Source organism: Schistocerca gregaria, chromosome 2 (genome assembly GCF_023897955.1).
Source record: "Schistocerca gregaria isolate iqSchGreg1 chromosome 2, iqSchGreg1.2, whole genome shotgun sequence".
Classification (NCBI taxonomy): domain Eukaryota; kingdom Metazoa; phylum Arthropoda; class Insecta; order Orthoptera; family Acrididae; genus Schistocerca; species Schistocerca gregaria.
The window spans coordinates 338,073,903-338,095,969 of NC_064921.1; the positions used below are offsets into that span (position 1 = coordinate 338,073,903).

General features: G+C 42.5%; 1 protein-coding gene across 1 annotated transcript in view; it reads right to left on the bottom strand.

Moving 5' to 3' along the window:
- The window catches only part of LOC126336993 (transmembrane protein 164), a 147,069-nt gene extending 131,608 nt beyond the window's left edge, over nucleotides 1-15,461 (bottom strand). Inside the window, exon 1 of the mRNA XM_050001235.1 lies at nucleotides 15,068-15,461. Within this exon, the coding sequence (XP_049857192.1) occupies nucleotides 15,068-15,385 (318 nt within the window). The 5' untranslated portion in view covers nucleotides 15,386-15,461. The remainder of the gene's footprint in view (nucleotides 1-15,067) is intronic.
- Between the last annotated feature and the right edge of the window lie 6,606 nt (nucleotides 15,462-22,067).

Below are 22,067 nucleotides of genomic sequence, written 5' to 3' on the forward strand. Positions count from 1 at the left end.
TCTGATGCTCCAGAATGACAAGCACCCATTCCTGGGCATACGTGGGGAGATAGCAGCTCAGATATCAGCAGTGTGATCCCTGTGTTTTAGGGGGGCTCAACCACAAGGGTACATTCCAACTCCACCACATCAACTGGTTGCAATGTTGGCTATAGCATAATGCGTCAAGGAAAGATGGAGGAGGCAGGAAGGCCATACATCGAAGACACTGAGTAAAATGAAAATGGTCTTCCCCAGTTGGTCACACTATAGAGACAAAATTTAGAAGGGGGGTCGATCCCCAAAGGGGGGCTAGAAACACTGAAAAGGAAAAGTGAAAAAAAAGAGAGAGAGAAACAAAACCTTACGGGACAGCAGAAACCAGGAGGATAGCTGGGCCAATGTACTGAGAAAGGGGAAGGAACCAGGACAGGGCGAGAGGGTAACTGTGAAAGGAATGCAGCCCATGAAGGAAGAAAGTGCTGCAACAACTTGAGGGCCCACATGAACTCATGAGAAAGCCTTGAAGACCCCAAGCTGTGGAGGACCATTCTCTTGGACTAATAGGAGATGAGTTATGTTGTAACTGTAACCCAAAACAACCTGTGAGATAAAAACTGATGGATATAAATCAGTTGGTAGCCTCAAAAGCTCCAGTCACAGAGTGTAAGTAAAATTTGATAGCTTCAAGCTGTGCCTTATGCCTGTTAAAAACACTGTAATGAGAACATTTAGAATAAGCCTGTTGGTTGTAGTTTCCAACCTAACCATATGGTCAACTGTGGACTGTCCATCCCAGAACCCACATTGATAGGGATACAAAAGGCCCTATGATTTAAGAACCCAGCAAAATCATTGGCTTTTCAAGTAGTTTGCAGTGCTAAGCTGCCAGTAGCTGTCTGAAGACAGGGTTCTTGTTTGGTTTAAGGATTGGGACAATGGTACTATCTCTCCATTAAGGAGAAAATGACTTGATCAAACAGGGTTGGAGAACCTGAGCTGATGCAGTCTTTGAGTAACAGAGAGGTGCTCAATTATCTGATTACGAACCAGAGCCTGGGACAATATTGTGTGACAAGTCAAGAGCATGTAGCAGTTCCCAGGCAGTGAAAAGTTAATAACATATTTGGCGTGATGAGAGGGTAAAGTATATGGAGATGTCAGACTTGTCTCAGGCACTCAAAATGTATGCAGGGAAAACAAGACTGATGCTCCCGCTAAGTTCATCCTGAGGTGTTCAGAAAGAACCGACACATTGACAGAAACACAACCATGAAAGACGAGACATAGTGCTCCCAGCACTCTTTTTTACTGCATTTAGCTAAATACCAAGCCTTAGCATGGAGGCTCTTAAAATGATAAGGGTGCTTTGTGAAGGCTGTGGTTTAAGATTTGCAGAACCCTTCGGCAATCCTGAATAATTGTTGCAATGTCTTTGTTCCACTATGGCATTCGCCGGCAGTGGTGGGTATTTGAAGAAAGGGGGAACAGTTCCAGTGGTGAGTTATCATGTGTGAGACGTCCCTCACAAGCTCGACAATGCAATCTGCAGAAGAGAGGATGAAGGTACAGCAGAGGTATAAAACTGCCAAAAAGTAGTGATGCTAGGAAGGCCAGAGGGAAGGCACCCCTGTGGGAAGACCACAAACAAGACGGGAAGATGGACTATGAAAACACCGGCAATAATTAGGATCCGCTGAAAACTGGATGGAAACTGCACAAGACAGTAGATACTGAAGGTGGCAGGATTTGCATGGTCCCTGATCATATGTTAATTAAGTATGATTTTAAGGCTGTCCTGGACCACTGTATGTTGCTAGTGAGGGTGGAACATCACCAAACATTGGTTCCAACACCAAGAATGGAGGCATTTGGTGCCACTGGGGTCACAAAAGTACCTTCCCACATGATTTCTTCCTTTTCTCTTTTACTACTTTTTGTAGTTGCATATCTTGTGGGGGTTATCCACTGTGGGCATAGGAACTCTAGTGCTGGCAATGTTAGAACCCACAGTCAGTGGCTCATGCAGCCATTGGCTAATGGATCACTGGTCTGTGGCTTTCTGAGGAGAGGGTTTCCAAAAGTGTGTCCCGTCATCAGTAGATACTGAATAAGGCTCTGCTTCTCTTGCTGGCCATGGACAGTCGAGGTTCCCAAAGATTGTGATGCAGGAACCATGAGAGAAGAGGGCCTGTCACCTCCAGGGTCTAATTTATTTTCATGACTACTGGAGGTTAGCAGTGAGAGAATAAATATGCAATACTGCTGACAATGTGTCCCCGAGACAGAATATAAATGATTGTATTTTTTTCGAGCTTCAAAATATGACACAACTTGGATCATCAGTTCCTTGATTTTGCATTCCTTAATTAGGATAGTACACTTTGGGGATATTCCAGAAGCATTGGCTTCTAAAGTACCACAACAAGAGTGGGAAATACAGTTTCACATCGCAATTGCGAACTATGATTTTGACCTCCTCTAGAAGCTAATCCATCCAAAAAGTGAAGATGAACACTCAGGTGTCCACTCTGTTGACTGGCAGACCTCAGTATACGCAACATATGAAATGGATCCCACACTTCAAGTGATTGTATTAGTCATCTACCTTCTGTGTTAAGCCACAGCGAAAAATTATATCCTTTATCAGGTTTTAGATTTTTATGCAGTGCTTCACTAGCAGGTACATCACCATTTTTTACAAAACGGTAATGCCCGAGACTGGAGGGAGTCACCATTTTAACTAATATGGAACCAGTTCCAAACACTTTTTCAAAATTCTCCACAAAGAACATTGGCTTTCTCTCTAGTAAGTACCCTCCATCTACCTGAGTGCAAAACATGAACTGAGGGGAGAAAATATCTGCAAGCCGTTTGGTTTCACTTCCCTCGCAAGAAGTGGCCACTGTGTGAAAGTTCTTAGGGTCAAAACAATCTGTACTGCAGAAGTCTGTCCAAAGACACTGCTGGAGCCTAGCAGCCACCAGCTGTGCCAAGTATCATCCATTATGCTGCCTACTCACAGTAAGGGGTTTCGCAACAGGTGCCAATCAACCAGAGCAATGGCCACATGGCTTATGGCCATTGCCCAGAGTCCTAGTGCTTCCAAACATCCACACCTGCATGCCTACTCTCCAATTCACAAGTGCCTGGCAGAGGGTTCATCAGACCACCTTCAAGCTTATTCCTCACCATTCCCACTCGTGAACAGCAAGTGGGAAAAACAAAAGCTTAATCTTTCCATTTGTGCCCTGCTTCAATTTATTACAATGATCATCTCTCCCTATACACATGGGCACCAACAAAATATTTTCGCATTTGGAGAATAAAGTTAGTGATTGAAACACCATGAAAAAATCCTGCCATAATGAAAAACCCTTTGCTTTAATGATTGCCACCCCATCGCGTATCATCCATGAAACTCTCTTCCCTGTTTCACGGTAACACAAAACAAGCTGCACATTTCTGAGCTTTTTCAATGTTCTCTATCAATTCCATCTGGTGCAGATCCCACGCATTGCAGCAAAACTCCGGAAGAGAGCAGACAAGTGTCATGTAGGTAGCCTCTAGTAGATCTGTTCCACATTATACATGTTATTCCATTATGGATTTCCTCTGTTTAAAGAGTTAGTTGTGTTTCACAGGAACATTTTTTTGAATCTGTGCTGATTACTTGTCAATAAATTGTTTTGTTCAAGGTAATTGATAACATTCGAACACAGTATTTGTCCTAAAATTCTAGTGCAAAACGAAATTGGTGATATGGCTCTGTAATTCTGTGGATTACTCTAGTTCCTTTCTTATGTACTGGTGTAAGCTGCATAACTTCCCAGTCTTTAGGTACAAATGTTTGGAGAGTGAGCAGTCCTGGGCTGCAAATTGATAAATCAATGGTCGAGTAACTACCTTCAGCCACATTGAAATATGTGGTGGCCCCAGTATTTAAGAGGCAGAGGTCAAACTGAGACAGTACTGTTTTGACATCTTTGCCTCGGACACTAACCACAGTGTCGCCCCATAAGGGGTTATGGACATTAAAATCTCCCAAAAGTAGGAAAGGTTTAGGGAGCTGATCAATCAGTGCACCTACTACATTCAAGAGTACTGTACCATCTGTACGAAGATATACATTGCAGACAGTTATTTCCTGCATCGTCCGTATTCTGACAGCCACAGCTTCAAGAGGGGTTTGAAGGGGGCACAGTTTCACTACAGACTGAGTTTCAGACATAAACGCAAACTCCACCTGACACTTTATTATAGTCGCTACGGTTCCTGTAATATCCTTTACAGACACGGAGGGCAGGGGTTCACATTGCCGGGAACGAAGTTTCCTGGAGGGCAATGTAGAAAGCAGGTGTAAAGCTTAACAGTTGCCATAGCTTAGCCAGGCGCTGGAAAAAAACTGCCGCAATTCCACTGGAGGTTGATGACATTGTGAGATTGGAAAGGCATGGAACATTCAATTCCCTTGTTCTTAGGGGTCTTCTTTTTCAATTTCTCACGCTGTTCCTTAGGTTTTTGTGGCTGGGAGGACTTCACTGAATCAGTCTTCAGGACTGAGGATGAGTGTGAAGCCCTACGACCAGCTGCTTTTGGGCTCTTCAGCTGCTGGTTGGCTCAGAAGTGGGGACTGAAATCCCCAATGGTTGGCGGGTTGCTGCTCCCGAAGTAGGTGGTGCAGGAGCAACAGGAAGGGAAGTGCCCCCAACCATCAAGGGGACAGGTGTTGTCGCCCAGTTCTGAGAGGCAACAGGAATTCAAGGAACTGATAGGGTGACAACCGTTCTCATAGCAGCGGCATATGAGGTGGTCATAGCCACATGATGTAGGCGCTCAAACCCCCCCTTAGCTTCAGTGTAGGTCAGTTGATCTACGGTCTTATACTCCATGATTTTCCTCTCTTTGTGTAAAATCCTGCAGTCTGCCAAGCAATGTGAATGATACGTCTCGCAGTTAACACAGATGGGAGGTGGGGCACATGGAGTATTGTGATGCGATGGACGTCCACAATTTTGACAGGTGGGGCTGGAAGTACAGTGGGAAGACATATGGCCAAACATCCAGCACTTAAAGCACTGCATCAGGGGAGGCATATATGGCTTGACATCACAGTGGTATACCATCACCTTGATCTTCTCTGGCAATGTGTCACCCTCAGAGGCCAAGATGAAGGCATCGGTGGCAACCTGGTTATCCTTCAGACCCAAATGGACATGCCGGATGAAATGAACACCTTGCCACTCAAAATTGGTGCACAGCTCATCGTCAGACTGCAAAAGAAGGTCCCAGTGGAATATAATACCCTGGACCATATTTAAGCTCTTATGAGTCATGATGGTAATAGGAACATACCCAACTTGCCACAAGCGAGTAATGCCCGTGACTAGGCAGAGGATGCAGTTTTTATCAAAACTGACCCAGAGCACATTTTGTTCCAGCCCTCCACCTCCCCAAACTTGTCATCCAAAAAAACACTGAGGCTTCTTGGACATGAAAGATTCCCCATCAACTCTCGTACACATGAGGTACTGGGGTGAATAAGTTTCACTGCCATCCTTAGCCTGGCGTTCCTCCCACAGTGTGGCCAGGGAGGGGAACGACTTGGGGTCATATTTCTTAGCATTTAAGTTAGACTTGGGCCACTCAGTGACTGCTGGCGGCGGACCACCAGCAAGAGATGATGTACTACGCTTCATCGCATGTCATCTGCCCTGATTTCACCCACTTCGACCAGGGGCCCTCCCCACATGTGCCACCCAGCCACAGCAAAGGCCACCTGGCAGGATGGCCATTGCTGGGTGCTCCGATGCCCCAAGGTGACAGGCATCTACTCCTTTGCATACATGGGGAGTTAACGGCGTGTGCATCATCAGCAGAGTGATCCCTGTGTTGTCAGGAGGCTACAACCATCAGGGTACATGGCGGCCCCATCACAGTGGACTGACTACAATGTTGGATATGAGGTGCAAAGAAGTCCATGGTCATTGTCGGCACAAAAAGTGACACTGCATAGCACATGGAGGAAAATGCATCCAGGAAGGTGTCCTCGCCCAAGAGATGGAGAATGGGCAGGACTGCAATGCAGTGATGAAAAAGTAGGCCTAAAGATCTTGCTGCATGATGGACACAATGGATCCTGTAAAGCACCCTTCCCTATGCAGCTCACTCTTCGGGAAAATTATGAAAAATGGAGGTCAAACCCTACAGGGGACCATCACCTAAAGTCCAAAACATGTGAGACTCCTTTTAGTTGCCTCTTATGACAGGCGGGAATATCTTGAGCCTATTCTAACCAACGGACCTGCAGGGGGAAACCATGTTTAGTAACTCCACTATAGTTGTACTGTCATCGGTAGCATTACACTTGATATTGCATAATGAAAATATTGATTTTGTCTTTACAGTGATCACAACCAGAATATCATCCAATTTTCTGACAGATTTTTAAAGACTGAGTTTCATTGTAGTAACTACTAAAGGCACCTTGCATTAAGTCTCTGCTAAATTTCAAGCTTGAGTAAAACATCGCCAGTCTAGGAGATTTTACATTCTTATAAATTTGGCATGCTTTTTTGTTGGCTGCTTCTGCAACGGTGTTCTGACCTGTTTTGTGTATCAGGGCGATCAGTACAATCTCTTAATAATTTATTTTATGTATTTCTCTCAACTGCTGCCCAAACTATTTCTTTGAATGTAAGCCACAACTGGTATATGCTTACAAAGTCAGTTGGAAGGATCGAAGACTGTCTTTTTAGAAGGCACCAAGCACATTTTTATCTGCTATTTTGTTTAATTTACATATTTTGCATTTATTTTTGTGGATTTGTATGCTACAGTGTTCACTCTTACTACAACAGCATTGTGGTCAGTAATCCTTGTATCTCTCATGATGATCCCTATTTGCTCAATGTTATTTGCTGCCAAGCAGTGAAGTAAGTTTTCACATTCACTGACGCTTTTTGTGGGATCCTAAACTAACTGTTCAAAACAATTTTCAGAGAAATCATTTAGTATGATTTCAGATGATGTTTAACACCTACCACCAACTTTAAGCACAAATTTTCATCAATGTATCAAGGGCAGATTGAAGTCACCACCAACTACTATCATATGCGTGGAGTACCTATTTGAAGCTAGACTCAAGTTTACTTTCAACTCCCCAACAACTGTATCATGGGAGCTGCTGGGGAGGGGGGAGGGGGGGAGGCTTAAAAGGAACCTATTATTAATTTATTCTGGTTGTCAAGTGTAACCCCTAGCTACACTAACCTACAGGGATTACGTATTTCCATCGAGCGAGGTGGGGCAGTGGTTAGCACACTGGACTCGCATTCAGGAGGATGACGGTTCAATCCCGTCTCCAGCCATCCTGATTTAGGTTTTCCGTGATTTCCCTAAATCGTTTCAGGCAAATGCCGGGATGGTTCCTTTGAAAGGGCACGGCCGATTTCCTTCCCCATCCTTCCCTAGCCTGAGCTTGCGCTCCGTCTCTAATGACCTCGTTGTCGACGGGATATTAAACAACACTAACCTAACCTACATATTTCCTTTTCACTACAAAATGAACTACTACTAATATCAATAAACAATTCGCCACCAAATGTATTTAATCTACCCTTTCTAAACACTGTTACGTTCTAAATAAGAACTCCAGCTGAACTTATCTCCAGCTTTCATTACCTATAGTGATTTGAACTTCAGTACTTTCTATTAGCATATGGAGATCTGGCACTTTCCCAACACAGCTATGACAATTGACAATTATGGCACCAAGTGTTGCTCAGTCTAACCCGATCCTGTGTGCCCTACACGCTTTTAGATTGATGCACTTCCGTAATTTCTCAAAAACATCTAACCTGAAAAACTAACTAATTCACTCTACACAGGCCCCACTACCCATGTAGTCACTTCCTGTGTGTAACGGTCCCCTGACCTACTAAGCAGTACCCGAAAACCCACTACCCTAATGACGCAAATCGAGGAATCCGCAGCCTACATGGTTGCAGAACCCTCTTGGCCTCTGATTCAGACCCTCTACCCTGCCCTGCATTAAAGGTCAACAGCCAGTCCTGCCGACGATGTTAAAGAAGGTGAGTTCTGCCTTCATTTTACAAGCAAGACTGGCTATCTTTCCCACTTCTGACAGCTGCCTGAAACCAGAGAAAATAGTAACAACATGAGGCACCACCTGCCATTAGCTGCACCCTGTGCTCTTCATGGGATCTGGCAGCACCCATTCCACAACTGGGATGACTCCTCCCCAAATGCACACAGAGTGCACACCAGACTACTTCCCCTCCTTGGCCAGCCTTATTCCCATATATGCCTAACACTGGAGTTCTCCAATACCAATAATCCCACCCTCTGTGACTGATCAGATCTTGCAGAGCATTTCGCTCCTGATCTTTATCAGATACAGATAGTGGCTGAAACTTGTTCATCAGGTGAATGGGGGAGGCCATTTGATCAGTTCTCCGGATTTTTTGTTGCCAGCCACACTTTGGAACAATGTCCCACTCGAACGAGAGTGAGAGGTCAACCTCAGTGTGGGCAATAACCACAGCAGGCACAGCAATAGATCGATTGGGGTGGCATGGGGGACATGCTGGACAGCCTTTAGATTCCTATGTCCACCCCCCCCCCCCCCCCCCCCAGTGATGCCCCTGAACACAGGAATCACAGTCACTATCCATATTAAACCAGTGAAAACATACTGTTGCGGCCACATGTAGTAAGCACTGCTTCACTCAGTCGAGAATGGCAAAACAGAGGCATGCCGGCGACCGAGGCGTTGCGAAGTAGGCAGGCACAGATAGCCTTGCTGACAGCGGCAGTCTACCAGCAGGCTGATGCAAGGACGCACACAGACTGAGCGCCGAGCAAAGCATGGAGAGTGCTGAGTTAAGGGGAAGTGAGGCCAGCACGCTAATTTACGCTGCAATATACTGCGGGAGTAATAACAAAAAGCTACCACCGAGGGTAAAAAACGTCCTCCTGCCTGATATAAATAGTGGAGCGCAGGCAGCAACATAAGTTGCTTTTTGCTAGAATCCATGTCAACTCGCAAACAAAACGGTGGGCTCTGCTGTAGGAATGGAAGCTACCACTTAACGGACACACACCTATCCCTCAGCATGCACAGTAACTGTCAAGTATCAACAGCACATACCCAGTGTAGTCAGGGGACCTGACAAAACTCCCACATGGATTGGTTGGGCTTTGGGCAACCTTCCCCAGACAGCTTGTACTTTATTAAAAAAAATTCATGGAGGAGATCATAACTAGATGCAAGGGACCAAATATAAGTTAGCCAAAATATGTGGTAAAAAAACAAAAACAAAGGGGGATATGCCTAAATTTATGACCTATGAGCAAGCTAAGTTCCCAGCAGGGAACTTGTCTTAGAGACCATGCCTGAGAAAAGATATAGTCAAAGAGTAAGAATACAGCACAGGAAAGGAAGAAGTAATGCAATTACTTGGGGCCCTACGCTCATCATGTTTATAATCACAAAAGTGCGCACCTTCATTTTGGTTTTGGCTTCACACTATGTACTATGGACAGTGTTTCTTTTGATTTCTTTTGAATCTGCTTTCCTCCCATGGAATGGTTCTTCAATGAGACCTACTGTGTTCTTGCATCCATCAGCAGGTCATCTGGTATGTTGCTGGCCACTCCAAGCAGGTGCTCTCCCAATGGGCACTACGAAGTCACAGCAAGGGCTGCCTAAAATGGTAACTGGTGCCTGGAGTCTTTGTGCCCCGGACATGACAGGCACCTACTCTGGGGGCATATAAAGGAAATTTTCAGCCCTGGCAACAAGAGTGCTCTCCCTGCAATGTAAGGGGAGAGGGACTACAACTATGTAGGTACTAACCCCCCCCCCCCTCCCCCTCTGCAACTGACGGGTTACAGTTGGTGCTCAATTTGATCATCTCACACGAAAGGTGCTTACAATATCGTTTCACAGTGGGTAGACATGTGCCACTTTGCACTATCTACCCCACAAAGCCTATACTACTGAAAAATTTTAAAAAAGAATGGAGGTCAAATCCAGAAGTGGAAACCAGATACAAGTTACTCAAAATGAATTAGGAAAAGAATATCTAAGAAAACGGTAAGCAACTATTAGCAATGTCTATTAGATAAGTCATGTTGTCAACAAAGATGTCATCTTACAGACAAGCTCAGGAAAAGAAATAACTTAAGAGTACAATTGCAGAACAGGAAAGGTAAGAGTACTGCAATGGCTAGGGACCCTATTCTTGCCATGCAAGTATTCACAAAAGTGTTGCAAGCTCCCTAGCAGACAGAAGATGGCACTCCAGATTGATAAGGTTACTGCAACAAGTTCACACAACAGTGACTGCTCTGAGTGACTGTCTACAAACAAAAACATAATTATTCAGCCTTCATCAACAAGACAAGTTCTAATCAACAGGTCATATTTCAAGTGCACTGTGAAGGTAAAGTGAAGTGCAAAAATGTACTCTGTTTCACAAAGGAAACTTATATGCTAGTGTTGAGCATAACCAACACAGGTACACAAGAACAGCTTTAAGTCACCAATTACCATGAGCATTCACAACTCATTCCTAAGGGTACCTGAATAAGGACAACCCAACCAATTCAGGAAGGTCAGCTTAGCGACCCTGATGCACAATTACAAACTACACTCTGGAGGACTCTAGTATCCAGACATCAATAGACACCTGCTTGACCTAGGAACATCAACGAATACTGGCCCACCTGCGTCAATTTTCAGACACATTCAAGTTCAGACAAGGCAGACCAAATAACCCAAAATAAAATACCATTTCAACACAGGAGTCACCCCTGTCCTCTCAATAAGTAAGAGTTCATAAAGTATGTATCTAGCAGAACAACAAATGATTCAGAATGGAGTGGCGAAAATGCTGCAGAAAGCATTATTTGTCTGTCCTGGGAGCTCTCCTCTGGTCCTCATGAAGACAAAAGGTGACACATGGTGTTTCTGCACCAACTACTGGTAGCTGAACAAAAATCAGCAGAAAGGGTGTATACCCCTTGCCACAAATTCTTGGGCTGTCTGATGTGAGTGAAGTAACTGCCCACTATGCATATGTAGTTTGGCTACTGACTGATCGAGATTTATGAGACTGACAAAAGTTCTATATTACGCTGTTTGATCTTTGCAATGCTCGAACCACATTTGAATGCCTGGTAAACAACCAGCTTTGACATATGAAATGGATTTTGGGTGAAATATGAAGAATGTTTGTGCCACTGCACAACTGTGTTGAAACATATACACGATGCACGTCTTCACCTGAAGCTGAGAAAGTGCCTCCTTGCCCCCCAAGAAATTAAAATCTTGAGGTATCTAGGTAACAGAAACTGATTCCACCCGGATCTAGAAAAAAATAGAGCCATAACTGATTTTCACCTTCTCAGCTGACTAATGATGCAAGAGGCTTCCTTGGGAAATGCTCTTACTACAGGCAGTTCATAAAAGATTTCAGATGCAACGCATGGCCGTTACAGGGATTGCTGCAGGGAAATGCCAAATTTTCTTGGGGTGAGAAGATAGACATATCTTTCTGTATCCTTACGGAGGCCCAGACATCTTCATCGGTCCTGGTACTTTTTGACAAGAATGTTTAGATGGAACTATACACTTATGCTACTGAAATTTGGGTAATTGTGCTATTGATTATGAGATACATGCATTTCCACCGCAAACCCAGAAAGACTGCTTACATCTCTGGAGTGCTCTCCAAGTCGAGAAGAATCACCCTTTAGCAGAGTAAAGCAGCCATGCAGGTTCCAATCCTATTTATATGGCTGCCCATTCATTGCAGTAACTAACCACCCTCCGCCACACACCGTCAGGTGGCTTGCGGAATATGAGTATGGATGTAGATGTAGTATGCCACCACCGTAGTATACAAAAATAGGTGCAAACACAAGAGGCAAACCACCTTTCACAGAATCCAATGGAGGAAAATTACAACAACAGTTATAACCCAGACATCACCACAGCTGAGTGATGGGAAGCATTACTGAACATCACAGAGGCCTTAGAGAAGGAAAAAGCTGCCAAAGGCAAAGTAAGATTAATGGGCACGACATTATTTGGAAGGAATTACACACAACAGGACTGAAATGGTGGCTCATCATGCCATCAAGTATTTCTGAAGATCCTTGATAAAATAAGAAAGCTCTATCACTCTCCAAGTCCCTACCGATCAATCAGACATTATATATCCCATTGCAGTGAATGCTAACAATGCAAGCAATGACTATCTCACACAGTACACTGTCATCATTGCCTTAATGACTGATGAAGGTCCCAAAATTACAAGGTTTTTTGTAGAAGACATAGTTTTGAAGTAGTATGGAGCACTACTTGTAATGATCTCCACTTGTGGAAAATTGTTTCAGTCAGAACTAGCATCAGATGCAATTTCACAATGAAATATTGTTCACAGGATGGCAAATGGCTACCACCTGCAGAAAAACAGTCTTAAGGAACATTTCATTAGTACATTGGCCAATAGGCTCATGATGTATGCAAATGTCGAACAAGGATACTGGGATGCAATACTGCCTGTTGTGAACATTATATACAACACAACAAAGCAAGACAGCACATCTCATGCTGTTTTCCTGATGCACTACCAAATGGGTTGAAACAGCAACGGATACTTTAATACAAATAATGTAAAAATAGTTATTGAGCAAAACATCTGACACCATTGCAAAATCTGTGAATATTTCATTGGCGCAACTCACTAGCATATTCAGGTGTGACAAACACACTGCTGAGCTATCGTCGCATACAACTAAGCAGTGAGTATTACATACGATCTGGCATTCAGATGGAAGACTCGGGACATAGTGGAGAGATAGCAAATAATATTTACTGAAATGTGGCAGCAGAAAAAATTTGATGCAGCCAGTATGATGGCCCACAGGTGTTTATGAAAACATTTTACAAAAAGAACCCCCCCCCCCTTTTCCCCCAATGTAGCAACAGTTTCAAAATAAGCATTTCCTGTATAACCATAATAATGCTTTCATACACTTCACTGTGATTCAAAGAAAATAAGGAGCATTTATTAGTCTTGCCTACTGAATACCATCAAACATATCTGGGCCAAAGTAGTGTGTTGCATGCTTTCCACAAAAAAAAGTTACCCAAAATTTTGGCAACAACCATTCATCATTATATAGAAGAATGGAACTATACACCGTACAGGTTGAGAAATTTATGGAATACCTTTCTCATAATCAAATACTACAATAGTAGCAAAACAAGGCTCAAAAATGCTTCTAGTCACATGGCTGGTATTTTTGGCAAGATGTATATACATTTTGGAAGACTTCCAAAAACACAATTAATGCCATGCAAAGTTGCTGTGCTCTTAGCTCTTTTTGACAATTTCTGGCACCTGTGAGCATTTCTTTTGAGTATTTTACGTGTAGGCCTAATAGGTCAAAGTGTTACAACATTCTTTGGTTTGCATGAGTTTTACATCTGTAGGGCGAGTGCTCTTCATAAATGCCATCAGCCAAAAGTCTATGAATCCTTGTATACTAAAAGTGGAAGTAAATCCATTACTATCGAAGAGGTTGTTCATTCAGTAGAAGAAAGCATAAGATCAAAGCGGGCCCACTTTAAAGCATCTACAAGTAACAAGTTACAATGGGTATCATCAATGGGCACATCAAATTACACATTCCTTCTGCATACCAGAAATTATATTGTCGAAACAAAGGATATTATGCTTGAATGTGGTATATTTCCACACTTCTGACAATCAGCAACAGAAATAGAAGAAAACTGACATTAAAATTAGGATGTAATTACCTGAAAACTGTCAGTGAGTTTAAGACATGGCTGGTCAAATTTTCACTGTGATTTATATGCTCAGTAACTGCTCTTCTCAAATTCTGAAAAGGAAAACCACAAAAACTAGACATGTGGGAATAGTGTAAACCAATAACAAATAACAGAAAAAAAATCATCCACATGTTTTGTTGGCTCACTTAAGAATAATATTTATACATATATAAAAAAATATGCACACATACAGTGACGTATTGGTACAGTCTTCACACTGAAACCCACCGTTAAACAACAGCAGTCAGAAATTAGTATATCAGAAGAAAAGTGCCAATAAAATTAAAAAAGTTCGACAAAGATGTCGCTGGGAGGAATGTAGTCTCCACAAAGAGAGTCTGTATAGAAGACAAACCTTTTAGGAAAGAGCGATTATTAATCCAGATGTGTTGATACCCATCTTTTAAATAGAATATATGTGGAATATTTGAAGTAAGACTATTTTTGGAAACAGTATAGCCCTGTTAAAAGGATGTCATACTCAGGTATCCCAGAAATACTTCATCAAAAAGGGTCATGATGATGTGGAAGAGCATTAGTATATGTCCTGAATACATAATTCAGTGACAAGAAGATTAGTCAGTAGCAAGCCAGAATGAAAAATGAAATTACAGCAAGCAGACATCAGCAGCCAAAACAATGATACGAAGAAAAATACAGCAACACTGCGTTGTAGTGCACATTGTCATCATAAAAACACAACTTTCTTGCCAACACAGTAACGCAACAAAGTTCTGCAATCTGTCTGTTACAGGACGAAGAACATGGAAAAGGGTCGCTATGAGCTGAGGCGCCGTTAACAAGTTCGATCACACAGATTTCCTTCGATTCCACGAATATTATGAGAAAAGTGAGGATTCATTTGCACCCGTACTCACTACATAATAACAATATTTCATTCGCACCCGTACTCACTACATAATAACAATATTTCATTCCCATTACACTCATGGGGGAACTTTAGCCGTCATTTCCCTTGGTCTGTCAACAGCTATATCTGCATGCATTTTCTCAAGTACAAAAACAACAGATCTGTAACTTGTTCTATTGGGATGACTTGCATAACAGGACAGTTGTTTATTTTTCCAATTATTCCAACGATTTAAATATTTAATCATATGGAGCAATTAACAACATTAAAATGATATTGTTGACGATTTCTATCTCACTATATGTCTAAGCTCTCTACTTGTATATTACCTGAGCGGCTGTAGTAACGTGGCACGGATTCAGCAAGTAGATCATCGTCCGCGTGGCAAATTTAAATCCTAATTCTATACCCCATATAAGACAAACCATAATGAGCAATAGACGTTTCCCTCCACGATCATTTCTTTCGTAGACTGATTTATCGGGTAAACTAATATTTCTGTAACCATTATTAATCAAGAAACAAGCTATTCCAAAAGCCAACAATGTATCCAATAATTTCATTTGTGGTGACAAGAAGGCGATGCATTCTGGCCCGCCGTAGCTCAACACAGAAATGTCAACGCCGTCTGCCACCCACTCAAACATTTCTCCGTCTGCCGACAGACACCGGCTATCTGACAACACAAGTTTCTGCTACTACTATCAACATACCCGTGACGTCTTTGAGCCACAGATATGAACAACCGGAGGAAAAATTGCTCGCCATCGACTTCGAATCTTCTGATGTTCAGCAAAATAACACAATTTGTCAGCAGCTGACTCAGTATTGTTTGCAAATGATGTTAGCATTTTTATTAAAAGCTGTATCGGAGCCCTTGCATCTCCGACTGCAGAATATGGTTTATATACAATGAAACTACAGTTTTGAAACAATAACCCTGCAATTAGGGAGCTATGCCATTGAACAGGACATGCAACGGACTTGGTTAGATAATCATTGAAGATGGGAAAACGTGTTGAACTATTGAACAAAAGGTTGAGTATATACAGATATTTATTAAGATTGCTGAGAGAGCGATGATTCTGGAAACTGTAGTCTACTATGTGCTTCCTATGCGCATATGCATAGCCTGTATTGTATGGTGTGATGGTCTGATGAAATGCAAGTTTTGTAAAATAATATTTTAAAATTAAAAACGAGCAATAAGAATAATGGAAGGGGTTAGCAATATTTCTTTATTTCTTTATTCATCCTGTAAATCGTGATAGATATACAGTTTGTACAAACGATATAGTATAAGTCAGGTTTGATGTACTACATACAAGTTTATACATACTGTGATTTAGAAAACAACAGCCGATACACGCTGAACACCACTAACATAATTATAAAAATAATAAAATGATTGAAAGGAAAATATGGTTAAGAATAATTATGTTGTGGGAATCGCCAGCAGAAAATCCGTAGACGCACAGTGACGGATAGCATTTGTAGGCTACTTGCCTACAACAGATAATTGCATAGCCGTCCGGTATAATGTGTTAATGAAAAAATATTTATTCGCAAAAACTCACAATGATAAGAAACTAAAAAAAACAACAGAGAAGTAACAAAAACTAGGAGACTTACGGCAAAGATAAAAAACAACACTTGACCAGAAAAAAACTCTCGCGCACTTTTGATATCACTTTGCACCAGACATGAAAAATATCACTGCCACCCAGCCCCACCTCCCTTAAAGTGTGGAGCCCCAGGGATATCTTGATACTTGAATTTTATTCGACGTCCAGCTCTGGTGTGTGTCGGGTGTCTCGGGGACGGTGACATTGTTGTTTGTGGTGGTGATTCACCTGTCTTGGACGATGTACTGAGCGGTGTTTCGGTATGCTCTGCGTCCATCATGTGTTGTTGCACAGGCGTGGTGTCAGAGGTCGGAGAGGATAAAACCCACTCTGGCTTGACACGTTCAATTGATACCTTTGTCAGAACACCATTGTACATTATGTCCACGATATGCTTATTTCTACTCAGCACCTGAAATGGAGCCATATATGGTGGTTGTAAAGGCGATTTGACTGAGTCTGCTCGCAACATAATGTGTGAGCAATCGTATAAGTCTTTGTGTACAAACACCTTATGGTTGCCTTGGCGAGAAGGTGGCGGGCAATGTAATTTGTGCAGTGACGTTTTAGCTGCTGCACCCAGTGTGTGAGGCCCTCTGATTCAGGTAGTGAGGTTGGTACTAAATAATCTGCAGGAATCCGTAGCGGCTCGCTGTAAACCATCTCGCCAACTGATGCACCAATATCGGGTTTGTGAGCTGTCTGCAGGCCTAACAACACTAATGGTAATGCTTCCGTCCATCTCTCTTGATGACACATCAATGCTGCTTTGAGTGTTCTGTGTCATCGTTCGACCATACCATTACTGGCAGGGTGATAGGTAGTCGTGTGGTGGCGTTGGAAACCGCGCATTTTGGATAGTTCGAGGAACAACGTAAATTCGAACTGACGGCCCTGTTCAGTTGTGACATGAAGGGGGCATCCAGAAACGGCAACCCACGTACACAGAAACGTCTTTGCGGCAGTTTCGGCTGAACTATCGACTATTGGAGTTGCTTCTGCCCATCTTGTGCACCTATCTATGGCCGTAAACAAATATCTGTAACCCTCTGACTGTGGGAGAAGTCCAACCAGGTCCCCGTGAACGTGTGCGAATCTAGGAGAGGTACCTTGAAAATCTCCAATATCAGCATGCACATGTCGTCCTGTTTTACTTTGTTGACAAGAAATGCAGGAACGTACAGAAAGGTGCACGTCTCTTTTCACAGAATGGCACACATAGCAGTCTGTCAGCAGCTTCATTGTAGCGTTGGCTCCTGGATGCGATAGTGTGTGGACACTGTCGAATGCCGTCTTGCGCAATATTTCTGAAATGAATGGTCTTGGTCTGCCTTGAGAAAAGTCGCACCACAGCTTCAGCTTGAAGTTAGCCATCAGAATTTGCTCAAACTTCAGACCTGTAGACGGGTCGTTTAACAGCTGTCGTAGCTCTGCATCCTTGGTCTGTTCCACTGCAAGTTTATCATAGTCTATAATTTCTGAAATCCCACAAATACGTGAAAAATAGTCAGCCACTAAATTTTCTGCGCCTCTTAAATGGCGTATATGTGTTATTAACTGACTTATGAACTCAATATAACGGAACTGTCTTGGTGAGCACTTATCACTGGTGTTTTTAAAAGCCGATATTATGGGTTTGTGGTCTGTAAACACAGTCACTGGTCTAGCCTCTATTTGTGAGTGGAAGTATCGAATTGCTTTGTAGATCGCGAACAATTCTCTGTCATACGCGCACCACTTCTGTTGTGCAGTCTGTAACTTTTTAGAGAAAAACCGTAGTGGTTGCCATTGTCCTTCTACACGCTGGTGCAACGTCGCCCCTATTGCTGATTGGCTCGCGTCTACAACAATAGCTAGCTGTGCGTAGTGAACTGGGTGAGCGAGCAACACTGCTTTGCTGACGCTTGCTTGAAGATCATTAAATGCTTTGTCCATTTCTTGTGTCCACTTAATTATTCATCGACCTTTGGCGTCGAGTCCCTTGAGTGCATCAGTGAGTGGTGCTTGCACCGTAGCCGTTGCTGGCAGATGACGTCTATAAAAATTTATTACTCCTATATATCGTCGTAGCTCTTGGTAGTTTGTCGGTTTCGCAAGGGCCTGTATCGCCGCGATGACACAGTATAGCCGAAGAAAGTGACTTGGTTCTTGTGCATTACGCATTTATTTTCGTTTAAAACGACTCCATAGTCAGATAGATGCTTGCGAAGTTGACACAGATGCTGTTCATGTGTTTGACTAGCCAGAGATAAAACCAAGATGTCATCAAGATAAGCAAAGCAAAATTTAATCCCTTTATAATTTCGTCGATAAAACGCTGCCAAGTCTGTGCTGCGTTCTTAAGGCCAAAAGGCATAAACAAAAACTCGAATAATCCAAATGGTGTAATCACTGCTGTCTCCTGAACATCTCTTGGAGCCACCGGTTCTGGTTTTATGCTTTCTTGCAGTCGAGGACGCTAAAAATTTTCGCGCCGGTCAAAGCACATGTGAAGTCCTGTATATTAGGTAGTGGGTATCTATCTTGAATGGTTCTTGAGTTGAATGCTCGGTAATCCCCAAATGGTCTCCATGATCCACCTTTCTTACGTACTACGTGTAGGGGTGAAGAGTGAAGACCCCGGACTGTCTGACCGGCGAATTATTCCCGACTGTAATATTTCCTCGAATATAGCCATTGTTTCTGTCAATCTCTCTGATGCGATTCTACGTGCTAGTCGTGAAACTGGTTGTCCTGGCGTGGTACGAATATAGTGAACCTTACTATGTTTAACTTCTTTTGTCTGTCTGTCAGAACATCTCCGATTCTTCTCTTCGTCATGTAGCTCTTCGGCTACAGAGTTGCCAATCGCCTGTAGCTTCTCACAAGTTGTATGCCATTTAGTGCTTGATATTGCACGTTTTCCTTGTACGTCGACCGCCAACTCGAAATGTGCAAGAAAATCAGTGCCCAAATTAGGTTCTGATATACCAGCTATCACAAAAGACCAGGTAAACTGTTTGGAAAAACCCACATCAATCTTGCACACTTTACATCCATAAGTGTTAATCACCGAGTTATTCGTTGCCTTCAAACGTGGCTGTATGTCTTTTTCGTTGTGTGGTGCGTGGCTGTCAGGAAGCGAACTAATGTCTGACCTGGTATCCACCAAAAACCTTGTACTCGTAAGTACGTCTGATACATACAATCTTTTCGAAGCAGGAGACATATGTATTGACGATTGCTGTCGCTGACATGAAAACACTGCACTGTTTCTGTACATACCTTGGTTGTCTGAGTAGGTGCACGGTGATGTACATCTTGTAGCATCACTCCCAAAATGTTTATGGTATCAACGCACCTTACACTCGTCCTCTTGTTGACTTCGTGTTTCACACCCAGCCCGGTCTCTCTTGCGCTTAAAGATAACTTGTGGTCGCTTTAGCATGGGCAACTGCGTCCGCAAATCCTCTATTGCAGTTATTAAATCTAATTTCGTTTGAACTTTTTGTTGTGTGTCGCGTTGCGACCGCGGCACAGTTTACTGTTATATCGTCAGTTTGGTCTTGCTGGTAATGGTAGTTGTCGTACGTGGCATCTGTCGACGTCATTGCGACTGTTGCAGTAGGTTCGTGAGTCTCGTAGATTCTGTCTGCAGCGAGCAGCAGTTTGTCAACTGATCTTTCACCGTATATAGCTAGTGTAGTTCTTACTTGCGTTGGTAGCTGTTGTTGCCATATGTGGAGTAACAGTCTATCAGAGACTGTAGAACTATCTACCAGGCTGCTTAAATGACGCCAGTAATCTGACGGGGACCTATCTCCCCGTTTCTCTTGGTACAATATTTGTTTGACTCTGATGTCGACTGGCTTCACACACAGAGAAATTAATTCTTCTCTCAGAATACAGTATGCTTCTTCTGTAGGCAGGTTCGCTATAACGTCAGATATCAAAGCCAAGGTCTGATGGTCCAAATTACTTATCACCAAGGTGAACTTCTTGTGATCACTGACTATTCTTTGTTGTAGAAATATATTTTCCATTACCGCGAACCATATGTATGGCTGAGAAGGCATAAATGGGGGCGCTCGCAATTGCAACCGTTGAGTTGGTGAAGCGTTGAAATCAGCGGGTAGCTCCACTGCTGTTACTTGCTGTGATTGTGCTGCAGTAGTCCCAGTTTCTGATGACGTTGCCTTGCTGGTGTGTGCCATGGTTGTTGAACCAACGTCATTCCTTTGGTCCGGTACATGCTTGAAGTTCACATCTTTCGAAATATGCAACTGTAAAGTTTCTATCTCATTCTGAAGCCTATGATTTTCTTCCGTTATCGAATTGTATCGTTTGCTGTCGTCGTTAATTGCTTTTGCAGTTAATGTTGGACGTAGCTAACGAAAGGTTTAAAGTTCCTTAATCGGAGGTCACCAACTATGTAGGCGACTTGCCTACAACTAATAATTGAATAGCCGTCCGGTGTAATGTGTTAACGAAAAAATATTTATTCGCAAAAACTCGCAATGAGAAGAAACTAAAAAAAAAACAACAAAGAAGTAACAAAAACTAGGAGACTCTATAGTCTTACAGCAAAGATAAAAAAAACAACACATGACCAGCACTTTTCGTATCACTTTGCACCAGACATGAAAAATATCAGTGCTACACATTATTCTGTGGCCCCGTGCACGAGGGACAGATTGTTTATTCTTTGATTATATATAATAGTTCTGTTGTTACTGATTCAATGTTAATATGAGCTTTTCGTTGCAATAAAAAAATAAAATATTATACCCTAACTAATTCGTGAGTCTTTCTGAAGATTTTAATAAGTAGTACGTGGCTAAAATGTGATCAATTACAATGTATCTTCTTGGTGCTCCAAAAACTGAGAAACAGAATAGAAGCACTGGTCAAGCAACCTTCTTTTTAGTTTCACTTTAAATTTAGATAAATTTTGTGCCTCTTTCAGGAAGGATGGCATGTGGTTATATAACCCAATGCCAGTATGATACACTCCTCCCAACAAGTTTTTGTGCTTGCTGAACTGACATGCAGGTAGTGCTTCTGTCTAGTATCATGAGAGTGCAAATCACAATTACGCTTGAAGATATTTCCTTCTTTTAATATTCTTGGTTTCATGAAGATTAGTACTTCATAGATGTATAAACAGGATGGGGCGGTATACTTAGACTCTTAAATATTGGTGCTCATGGGTTCTGTATTTAGCATGTGTTGTTATTCTAACAATCTTTCTTTGTAGCCTAAATGTTTTTCTGCTAGATATGGAGTTCCCCCAAAAGATAATTCCATACATCAGTAGTGAATGGAAACTGCCATGGTACATGGTGACAACTGATGCACGACTTATATTTTGTGAGAGGATTCTTAGAGCACAAGAAAGTGTATTTAACATTTAGTTAACATTATTCATGTCTGCCTCCTATTTCAGGTTATCCTGGATATGCATACCTAAAAATTTTATCACATTGAAGACGAGACAGTTTTTCCATCAATGCTGAAAATTGACGTTGCTGTGTGGAGTCTCTGTGAAGTGCAAAAATTGACTGATACAGTTTTTCTGGAATTTATTTTTACTTTATTTGTGCTTGGCAACAGCCTTGCCACAGTGTATACACCAGTTCCCGTCAGATCACCGAAGTTTAGCGCTGTCGGTCGTGGCTGGCTCTTGGATGGGTGACCATCTGGGCCGCCATGCGCTGTTGCGATT